This window comes from Haplochromis burtoni, unplaced genomic scaffold (genome assembly GCF_018398535.1).
Source record: "Haplochromis burtoni strain Fernald_Lab_line unplaced genomic scaffold, NCSU_Asbu1 Contig_4, whole genome shotgun sequence".
Lineage (NCBI taxonomy): Eukaryota > Metazoa > Chordata > Actinopteri > Cichliformes > Cichlidae > Haplochromis > Haplochromis burtoni.
Window position 1 is genome coordinate 1,780,220 of NW_024582365.1, and position 11,054 is coordinate 1,791,273.

The 11,054-nt window shown below is 40.3% G+C and overlaps 2 protein-coding genes across 5 annotated transcripts in view; one reads left to right on the plus strand and one right to left on the minus strand.

Annotated features, from left to right (window-relative positions):
- The window catches only part of cstf2 (cleavage stimulation factor, 3' pre-RNA, subunit 2), a 13,865-nt gene extending 11,154 nt beyond the window's left edge, over positions 1-2,711 (plus strand). For 2 of the 4 annotated variants that reach the window (XM_014334078.2, XM_005913181.3), the window contains 5 exons: positions 102-201; positions 730-926; positions 1,010-1,134; positions 1,693-1,776; positions 2,166-2,407. In XM_014334078.2, coding sequence (XP_014189564.1) covers positions 102-201; positions 730-926; positions 1,010-1,134; positions 1,693-1,776; positions 2,166-2,291 — 632 coding nt within the window. In that variant the 3' untranslated portion in view covers positions 2,292-2,407. Of the gene's footprint in view, positions 1-101; positions 202-729; positions 927-1,009; positions 1,135-1,692; positions 1,777-2,165; positions 2,408-2,431 lie in introns of those variants that run through there. The other 2 variants (XM_005913179.3, XM_005913180.3) reach the window with 2 other exon arrangements.
- Positions 2,712-2,715: 4 nt separating this feature from the next.
- nox1 (NADPH oxidase 1) lies at positions 2,716-11,029 on the minus strand. The gene is made up of 13 exons (XM_005913182.3): positions 10,727-11,029; positions 10,455-10,550; positions 9,463-9,573; positions 8,705-8,789; positions 7,831-7,976; positions 7,255-7,448; positions 7,039-7,165; positions 6,866-6,958; positions 6,545-6,786; positions 4,968-5,130; positions 4,530-4,676; positions 4,281-4,405; positions 2,716-3,661 (listed from the first exon to the last, which is right to left on the minus strand). The coding sequence occupies exons 1-13, from the start codon at positions 10,769-10,771 to the stop codon at positions 3,535-3,537; spliced, it is 1,701 nt and encodes a 566-aa protein (XP_005913244.1). The 5' UTR covers positions 10,772-11,029; the 3' UTR covers positions 2,716-3,534.
- Positions 11,030-11,054: the final 25 nt, after the last annotated feature.

Consider the following 11,054-nt stretch of genomic DNA (forward strand, 5'->3'; position numbering starts at 1 on the left):
GTGTGTGTGTGTGTGTGTGTGTGTGTGTGTGTGTGTGTGTGTGTGTGTGTGTGTGTGTGTGTGTGTGTGTTGTGGTTAAATTTATGAATTCTTCCTCTAAGGACCAGGCGGTATCCCCCCAAGAGGCCTGCTGGGAGATGGTCCCAATGACCCCAGAGGAGGAACTCTGCTGTCTGTCACTGGAGAGGTCATAGACCCCAAGTAAGACATCCCATTTTACCTTAACGATACATTTGGGTGTGACTTTTAGGAGTGTCTGTTCCAGTCATTGATGTTGCAAGACTAAAGTCTTTATTTTGTCCTGGCTGATTTGGGGGAAATGTAATGTTAAAGAAAGGTAAACAACAACTGAAACGCAAGTCTGGTCTCTGGCTGCACAAAACAGCAGGACATGGAAGATGGATGTGTCAGCTTGTCAACAGAGATGCTCACTGTGTCTGCTGCCGTCTGCTTTAATAATTCCCCAGGTGGAAAACTATAAATTAAAAGATGTATATTTTGTTGGTTTCCTTTTCACGATTCACTAACAAATGCATCTAATTTCCTGTGACTGGTTTTCTGATGATAAAGCCCTACTCTACTCTACTACTGACCAGAAATACTACTATATAGTAAAATCTTTGCTTAATATAGTTTGAGTTTTAATGCTAGACTATATCAAAGACCACTTTATGGTCTAAAAACTATGACTTGGTTTTAAAAATGTTTAACTTCTCTTATTTTGTTTAGCCGGGGTTACATGGGACCTCCACCCCCCCACCAAGTTCCGCCTGTACACATGCCACAGTTGGGAGTTGCACCCCCTCCAGATATGAGGCCTCCAATGGACATGAGAGGCCCACCCATGGGTGAACCACGGAACATGATGGTTGACCCCAGGGCGGCCCCCATGATGGAGCCACGGGGACCCCCTATGGAAGCCAGAGGTACCTGCCCCTATGAGGCGTCATAGTTTGAGAAAGTCTCGTACTTTGAGGGTAAATTCATCTGATTATGTGTCCTTACACAGGCCGTGATCCAAGGGCGATGGATGCTCGTGTTCCAGTTACGGGTCAGAGGGTTCCCATAGCACCAGGAATGCAAGGCCCTGTCCCTCATGCAATGGGTCCGAATGCTCCGCCACCTGCAAGACCGGTACGTTTGCATCTCTGCATGTCTGTGTCAGCTGTGTGTTTTGGTTTAACTGGAATTGGCCAGGATAGGCATGGTTAGAAGTCAGAGGGTTAGCTCAGGTTTGTGGAGCGTTTTGGAGACAAACTTAAAGAGACAGGGCTGAGATGTCAAATGGAGGGAGAGTGGACAGGATTGCTAGAAAAAGATGAATTCCTCAGGAGGTTCATGGATGTAGTGACAGAGGAGGATGCTAAAGACAGGGTGAGATGGATATTGAAGATCTGCTGTTGCGATCCTTAAAGGGAACTACCGAAAGAAGACCACTCGCATATATATATATAAAGAGTCTTGATATTGTTATGACTACAGTTGTACGATTTGCGTTACTTCATTCTTATTTAAATTTTTTTCCATGTTTTCATCTATACTTCAGGGAGTCAGAATGCTCTAAATTGTTTCATAGGCAGCTTTTACAAAAGCACGGAAATCTTCAAAATACAAGAGAAATCTGTGCTGTCTGGATAATCATTGATGGGTGAGGAACTGTGATCTTACAGTAACACTGTATTTGATCTGCAGGGTGCTGGTATTTCTGGGGTTCCTCCATCAGGAGGAGGCTTCAGTCCAGGTCAGAATCAGGTTTCCACACAGGATCAAGAGAAGGTGAGTGTCACTCTTTGTCACGGCTGCATTTTTATCAGTCAGGATGATGAGTCGGTTAAAAATATCTCGGTATAATTACTTCTGAAGTATTTTATACCAACTGAGTTATATTAACATGCAGGTAACATGTAAAATGACCTGTTTTCATTATCAGCTCGCTGAAAGCCTCCTTTCTGCATTCCTGATCATTGATTGCCTTACCTGAGAACAGTAACTATTGTTATTGTGGAACAATAGCTGGCAAAGTATAAACGCTTTTGGCAAAGCTGTATGATTTCTGTGTTATCGAACACTATCATTAGACTGTTGTTCTAGACTGTTCTGTTCATCGTGTTGGCCAGAAAAACACGTTTAACGTCCTCAGCAACATTTTTATTTTCCTCTTTCAGGCTGCCCTCATCATGCAGGTCTTGCAGTTGACTCCAGAACAGATCGCAATGTTGCCGCCGGAGCAGCGGCAGAGCATCCTTATCCTCAAAGAGCAGATTCAGAAGACGGCGAGTGGGGCCCCTTGATGGTCTGACTGATTAAAGTACTGAAAAGTCAGAGCTTCTTTCTTTCCAGTCGCAAATAAAACCTTAGCGCTAGAGTCAAAGGTTTTTGAAATGTTGTGACATCCTCCTTTTTTTTTCCCCCCTCCATTTCATCATGTCAGAATTTCCTGTCTGCCCCACTCGGACCAGGCTGCAAAGTGTGAGCAGATCTGAAGATATCCCATCTTAGTCTGGAATATTGTACCTGTTCTTTTTGTTTTAAATCATAATGTTTGTTTTGTGTAACATTGATTCATGTGGAGGCAAGAAAAAGTCACTTTCTATGGTGAATGTTGACTTGAATAAAAGCTCGAGCAAGAATGTCACGTTTCTGTTTTTCCCCTAGAAAAGCCAACTGTTGTTATGTTGTAGCTGTTTTGTGAATAAAACAACAAAAACACACCAATTGCCTTTATTTTCTTTTATTCATGAGAAATTATTTACAAGAAAAGCAGCAGGTGAATTGTTTTCTTCCACATCTTTAGAGGATCATTGACCACTAACTTTAATGACTGGCATGGTTTTATCTTTCACGTTTTTCTGATAAGGAAACGCTCGAATACAGGAGGTCGTAATTGCGCCTCATATTTTTCCAGTAAACCTGTTTCCTGGTAAACTCTTGCCAAGAAAAACAATTTTTTTTGTGTCCTGTTACATGCATGCATTCAAAGAATGGGTTATATACAGTAGAAACCGTGCATCAGCCGTGTAATCAGTTGTCTTGAGTGGAAGATAAACGATTATAAGATCATAATGAATAGTAAATATACTCCATTTGTGAGTATTTTGTAAAGTAAAAGTTTTTCACGTTCTGTCAACACCTTCATATTCAGTAGATCTAAGAACCAAGGTCCTCATCTTAATAACAGCATAAATCGTCCCTGTAACTTTAGACAAGTACTACAATAATGCAGCCTAATATGACACAAATATATACATATATAATATATATATGTAGCCTCAGTGATTCCTTACTTCACAATGGAAAAAATGGGGCAAATCCCTGAGCACCACTGATTAAAATGACCCACCATGCCTCTGTACTCCCTTCAGAGTAGATGGAGGAAGGTCTGTAAACACTCGTCCTGTCACACTGGTTTTCCTCGATGTTTTGACATTTCTCTTCTGAAGCGAGACAAAGTTCCAACTGATTGTTATCCTTTGAAATATGTGAACGTGCTTCCTGTTTTTCTCTCGTTTGCTTATTTATTTATTTATTTTTTGCTCAGAAGTTCTCCTTGTTGAAGTAAAATCTGGTCTTGCGAGGATCCACGTCTGAGTATTTGGCACATTTCTTCTCCAGGACTTTCCCCAGAGCTTCAGGGCCGCACAAGAAAGTTCCCACAATGGACCTAAAACACACAGAAAAACAAAGCTGCTTTATCATTCAAACTTTTATTCCATTCATTTATTTTACAGCTATGAAAACGTGCTCGTTTTCAGATTCTACATGCTGTTACAATCAATAACACACACAGTGGATTCAGCCTCCTGCAGTTTTTGTGTAGTTGAGGTTGTAGACTTTATATTTAAGCAGTTTAAAAGGTCAAAGTCTATTAATTCAGACTTAATAATCCATAATGACAAAATTAAACTTTTTTAGTCTTTCCCTCAAGTGTAATGCACAATATATTAAATATTATTTCATTATTAAGATGACATTTGAGACAATATCATCTTTACATTAATATTATTAGACCCAACATATTGAAATAAGCAGATTTCACTGTGCGAGAATTTATAAAATCATTATCTTTATTATCAGTGAAATGAAAAAGTAGGTAGTTCAGGCCATATAAATGCAACAGAGTTGAGCTATTTTAGTTAACTGAAGAAATATACAGAACTAATGGCATTTTCGCTCTGAAATATTTAAATTTTCAAAGCTTTAAGGTAACTTTTGAAAAGTTCTTGTTCTTCTGAGTCTTTTTAAGCACTTGTTTGAATCCAGAGAATTTTCTTTAAGCTTACGTGGGGTTCTCTTTGCGGACTTGTTCAAACTCCTTGTCCCAGATGGGCCGGCCATAGTGAGTCTTCTGTTTGAGCCCAGTGACTACATCAGTGTCCTTATCAAAGTGAACCATAACGTGAGTAGCCTGTGGAGGGAGGAGGGAGAGAAAAAAAAAAACCCCACTGAGCTTGAGATGAAATGACATCAAACTGCTGTTGTGGACTTTGGTCTGAGGGTGGAGTAGGTTGATGACTGATTCACACACGTACGTGACTCTGATCCCATCCAGTCAAGTAGAGTTTATAGGTGAGGAAATCCCCCATGCCTCTCTCCTCCATCTCTTTCTCCAGCACCTGTAGAAGGTCGGCAAACCACTCAAAGGCGTGCGTTTCCCGACAGAGCCAGTAGAAATAAATCTGAAACCAGGAAGCAAATGCATGTTAAACAATGACTCATCCTCTGGCATGGGTGTGCTGTTTCAAACACAAGCATCTTTATTTACAGGACAATTGAAGGCCCTGTGTTAGGTTTGAATAGAAGAAGTGAGCTGGTTTGATCTCACACAAACATAAGGTCAAAAGCATTTAGTAACTAACACTAAGGTTATTGTTGTCCCAACCTTACGGATAAAGAAATAATCTTTATATGAATTGGTTTCATCTATTTCATAATAAACAGGCTGATGGGGAGCAGTTGGGTTAAGTTACCTTCCTGGTGCGCAGTTTAGGATCAGAGTCTTTGAACTTGTACCAGATGGACTTGAGGATGGAGGCAAATGGAGTGACGCCGATGCCAGCACCGATCAGCATGCTGACCTCGTAGTCGAACACATCCTCGCTGGCTGTGCCAAAAGGTCCATCCACGCCCAACCTGAGGGCAAAAAGAATTTTTTTTAACAAGAAAAATAAACTACAGGTTTTGAGACGTCTTCAAAGAGCTAGTTGTAGGTCGTCAAGAAACGAGTTGCTGGATGTGACTTCGGACGTCAGTATCAGTTTGTAAAGGTTTTGATTTTTTGCGGTTTCCTGTGGCGCACTCCAAGGCTCCCACTTAGGCTTGTTATAGTTTAAATATACATGTATTGTTGCTTATTGCTACGCTATAATCTTCAGTTTTTGTTTGTTTGTTTGGAGGATGTACTATTCTAAATGGCAACACAATTTTTTCAGTTACGTAACAGAATGACAAATTCTTTTTAGCAATAATCAAAAACAATTAAAGTACTAGTAGTACTCGTTAAACCAACTCTTTGGTGTAACTAGGGAATTTGTCTGAAATATGAGTGTCATTTATGACAAAATTCACATGAGCAATCACAAATTCATTTCAAATATGCATTTATTAGCATCTGTCTTTGTTATATTAGCTAACTAACATGACAATCATAGCCATAAGTGAGCCTTGCAACACACGAGTCATGTCAGACTTAGCAGTCCCATTTAATTAAAGCCCTTTATTTCAGACCAAATTTAATTGTAAAGCTGATATTGCTATGTCGTGCACTTATTGTGCATTTTTGTGGGCGACTCTGTCCGTCTCACCTAAGTTTCAAACTGCATTCCTGAACTTTGGAGACGACTGCTGGGAAATCGGTTTTTAAATTTGTATAAGTAGGTAATCTGGATAAATGCCACATACCAATCCACACCCTTTTTAACCTCAGCTAAATTGCAGTGGCTGTTTCTTTTTATGCATGCACAATACTCATTCATACAAAGAGTGAAACTGTAATCTCACTGCAAAGATTTCAAAAATACCGTTTGCTCCTTGGCTCTAAAAGACAACACTGTAACAAACTGGAATCTGGTACAATAAAAACCCTTGAAAAAAGCTGCAATGCTGATCTTGTGAGAAAACTTAGTTACCATGGATCTCATTACAGTGAATAAACGTTCCGTATATGTAGGTTAGTTGGCTTAACAGCCTCCATTAAAGTATCTGGAAACATGAAATTTGATTTCTCCTAAAAATGTTTAATAATGGCATCAGTCCGGATACTTTGTACACAGTTCTGCACGCTTACACTGTATACAAGTTGAAGCTGGGATCACCTGATGCAATCTGAGTTTGTCATCTTGCTCAGAGATGCTTTGACATTTGGACTCTTTCTTCAGAGTCACGTATTTGCGTGTTGTTACAGTTTTAGACAAAAACAATAGTTTTGATTTTACCCAGAAAAATGACAAGCTTAAAAAAATAAATAAAAAATTACAGGTAGCAATAGTTACCTCCTCATGAAACATCTACAGTAACAGATTGGATGAGGTCAGATTGTTTGACTCACTTGGGTCCCTCTCCTCCCTCTGGTACCTTCTTCATGATTTCAATGAGTTTGTCGGTCCAGTCGCCTGCCGAGCGGATGTGGACGCTGAAGAAATCCTCCTCGGGCGCAGACGTCATGGTGAACGGGTGCCACTCCAGCTGTGAGATGGCTGGGCAGTTGACGAAGACATACTGACCCACATCCATTTTGAAACCATTCTTTATCAGCTGCAGCTCCAGCACTTTAGAGGGTCGCATGACAATCTGAAGACAAAGCACATGGATTAGGATCCCATGCAAAAAAAGTGGAAGAAGCAGCAGGTGAAATGTGAGTCTAGCATACCTTCTTGTATTGTACTCTCTGCATGTAACGAATGAAACGAACCAGGCGCTCACAGAGATAAATAACCATCGGGCCAATCACATACATCCAGGTCTGAAAAAAACCAAGAAGAGGTTAACGAGGTTTCACTGATGAAGGTTTTAATTTACTACTCTCTGTACAAAAGGACAAACCTGTGGAAACCCTCCTGCAAACTGAGGGATGGGACACTCAGGAATCTGTCCCCAGTCATCAGGGTGATCTTTACAGAAAGTTGTGTTGTGTGGTGGATTTGTCCTCTGCTGGCTCCTCACAATGCGCCTGCAGGTGCAAATTGCACAAATGAAACCTGCTTGCAAAAATAACAACGCGCAAGCCAAAGTCAACAAAGGCTGAAGCCTGTCTCGTACCCGGCTCCGTGGAAGACGAGACCAGCGAAGAAGATGATGAAGAGGTGGTGCGTGTACCAGAACACTTCAAAGTAGCTGCGTCTGATGACCTCCATGGAGGAGGTGATGATGAGGATGAGCGCGAGAGTGATGACGACACCAGTGAGGCCGGCGATGGTGGTGAAGGCAAAGTAGGTGGGAATCTGCTGAGGATCCTGAGACACAAGCAGACGCGTGAGCTTTCAGGTCTTGGTCGCAGTGTTCACATGTCCAGCTGATCCATTAGCAGAGCAGAACTCCCCTTTAAGTTTGCAAGCGGCACATTTATAAGTTGTTTTATTTAAATTGTATTATTATTTTGTCTTCATTAGACACAGTAAAAGGGTCTCAGGTCAAAAATGAACCTTGGTTACCTACATTAAGTCATGAGACATGCGGTCATCTGCTCCACCTGTGAGCGAAAGCGGCACCCCCACATTTTGCAGTTTGATAAATGATAAGTATGAGTCCTGTTATTTGTTTTATGCAAAGCTCTGTATTTGTTGAGAGATGCGTTTCATTTCATGTCAGTTTCGGAGCAATCCGTAGATGACTTACAAGGTTGGTTATACGGACTGGATTCAGGTAGGTGGTGTTTTCTGTGTCAGCCAGATCGGACAGAGCGGTGCTGAGCTCGTCGTCAAGACCTTGTCTACTGTTGTTGTACCGCTCCAGGTTGAACAAGTGAGCGATCGTATGAACAGCTGTGACAAGACACAGAGGAGACACGTCACGGCTGCTTTATGTAGTTTTGTATTTGTTTGCAAAAAAAAAAAAGTGTGAAAAGTGTTTTTAACAAGTTGATCAAAGGAAACAGTTCAAGCTTTCTGAGTTTCAAATATTTGCAGTCGCTCGTTTGAGAAAAGGTTTTTGTTATCATATGTTCTTAGTCATTTCCCTGTAACTTGTCTTTCCAAAATTAATTCCAGATCTTTACATATCACTTGTTGACTTGTTGTGTGTGTTGTGTGTGTGGAAGGGAGAAAAATTAATCTTTCTGTCAGTTTTACTGTAACTTCACAATAGACTGAGACACGTGTTACTGTGAGACTTGAGTAAACATGTGCTTATCACTCATGTAGGCACATTTGCAGAGTGTGGCGAATAGTTAACCACACCCATGCACGGGTGTCTTTTTCTTTTCAAAAACACGTTTTTGAAAAGAAAATGAGAAGTTTGTCTCTTTGTCTTTTATTGTTGGAGCATAATTCATGTCGCTATGACTATAGCACAACTATACAACTATAGCACCTGAAAAACAAAACAAAAACAGACAGAAACAACATTGAAATGTCATCTTTAAACGGAAGAATATTGCCAGATTTTATTCCAATATCTACTTAAAAGAGACATAAGATACATAAGGAGGAACAGACGCACAATTTCACCTTACATTGAGTTTACTATATAAATTAAATTCACCATTACATACCTGTCATCAGAGCGATCATGTATGCCACCAGCTTGTGGAAAGTCAAATTCTTGTCCAATTGTTTCCTCATTGTTCTGCTGCAACGCTGAAAAGACAAAGAAAGAAAGGGAGTGAATGGCAAAACATGGGAGTGACATTCTTACAAAACAGAAAGCTACTCAACCTGATGAGTTATCCTTTCTCTGTAATAATCTCAGCGAGCAGTAAAAAGTAACTTACGCTCTAAGCACAAAGCAAATTGAACCTTACATAGTTTGACAGCATGAGAAACCTGCACAAGCATGCAGAGAACATGCAAACTCATCACAAAACAGACATGAGATGTCAGGGGTTTGATTCCAGGACGCCTTACGAGTGCACCACATTGTTATGCTGGTTAATGGTGTCTGAGGTTGTGGGTGGCCACCTGACCAGTTTTGGGGGTTTATTTTTGCAGCCAGCACAGATGGTACCTTCCCAAAGAAAAAAGTACTATAGCCTACGAACTATTAGACTTAATCGTTACTATATACAATAATGGACTTCTATACATTTTACATCAGATGAAAACTTTGGTTGTTAGATTCAGATAATTATTTATTAAAAGCTAGACACGAGAGTAACAAAAAAAAAAAAAAGTATTTCTTTGTACCCCCCCTTCCCTGTTAATGCAGATTACATTTTTACATAGCCGATCCAGTAATTTAGGTCAGTATCGGACCAATACCGATACGTAATATCGGATCGGTCCATCCTTAATGAAAACATGAGGAACTTACCACAAAAGAGCCTCGGAGCAGAGACAGCAGGTTCCTGCACACTGGGAGGAGGATGAGCATGCAGTTAAAGTTGAGGACAGCTGCAGGAGCTCTGGCCCAAGGCAAAGCAGACTAAAATAAAAAGCATCTTCATATGAGCATCATTTCACGAAAATCACAGAGGGTAATAGTCATTGCATTTTCTTATATACTTAAGTTCCCATTTCCATTTAAAGGCGTTACCCTCCACCACATTTGCCTTATTGCTGGACCTGGCCTCTCACTGTTTCTAAAAAAAAAAGTCTGCTGTCAGTTAGAGAAATTCCCCTCTTATATTTTACACATTGCTTATTTAAATAACCATTTGGGGTCCAACGATGTTGAATTTTTAATATGGCAACATTCTAAGAAGTACTTCTGTGTGATTGCATGGGGCTCGAACACATCAAGTTGCAGTTTACATGAATTAAAATACATTCGGTGTGTAATAAAGACATTTATGCAAAAAGAAGAATATTTTGCCTCCACATCTCACAACTTATGGGCAGATCAAGGTACATGCTTCTGAGTCATATGCGGTTTTTACACTGTATTTAAAAATCAGTTGAGATCGAAGTTACAAACAAACGTACTTTTATTGCTATATTATATGTTTCTCTGACAGTTTAGCTTAATCTCTTGGAGATGAACGGTTGAAGACACGTTCAAAAACCATCATCTTTACAAGAATGGGACAGACAACACTCTCCAAACGACGCACTATACATAAAGGGGAAAACATATATACAAATAGTCTATGTGTGACTTAAAGTCGCTTTTCTTCTATATTATTGCAATTCGTACTTGTCAGGGTTGATGCAGTTTAACATAGTTTCGACACAGAGCATTTAAGTTAAAAGCTCAACACCATTGCTGTTCTCAGCTATTTACATCCCCGTTCGTCTGAACTTAAATTCACTTAAAGAAGAGAAGCAAGTAATGAACCGAGCATCATAACAAAGATCTTTACTCACCCCTAAAAGATGACGCGTGTAGAAGAACTGCGGCCCCAAGTCGTAGAAGAAATAAAAATACACAAAAAGGAAGATGTTGATGGCCATCCACACAAACTGCAAACATAACCAGAACAATGTTTCCATCACACAATGGTTGCAAGCATTGAAAAAATGTATTTGAAATACGTGACTTTGCGCGCAAAAGCTGTGCGTAAATGTCCCACATCTGCGTTTACAAAACCCCTCCGTTGAAAACTGAAATCGCAAATGTGTGAATATGAAAAACTTACCAGTATGAAGGCTGAAAAGCCGTAGTTGACAATGCAGTTCGCCATGTTCAGCTCTTTATCTCGACTCGAGCAGCTTCACTGCATCCTTTAAGCTGCTGGCACTTTTATTTCATCCCTGCTTGTCTGGACTCCTCCTTCATTTACAGGTGTGTGATGGTGATGAGACAAGGAAACAAAAGCAGCAGAGGCTGAAATTGCGCTGTTCAGGAAGTTTTCCTGAGTCTTGCTGATCGCATTCCTACCTCCCGGAAACTGGATCAACTGTCATGGATGGCAGGAATGAGGAAGTATTATGTTGCACAATACGATATATCTCACTTCGCTGATC

Coding starts and splice junctions, on each gene's coding strand:
- nox1 (XM_005913182.3), bottom strand. CDS start 10,771: ATGGCGAACTGCATTGTCAACTACGGCTTTTCAGCCTTCATACTG. Junction 7,166..7,254: donor CTCGTCTTCCACGGAGCCGG/GTACGAGACAGG, acceptor TTGCACCTGCAG/GCGCATTGTGAGGAGCCAGC. Junction 6,787..6,865: donor AGAGAGTACAATACAAGAAG/GTATGCTAGACT, acceptor CTTTGTCTTCAG/ATTGTCATGCGACCCTCTAA.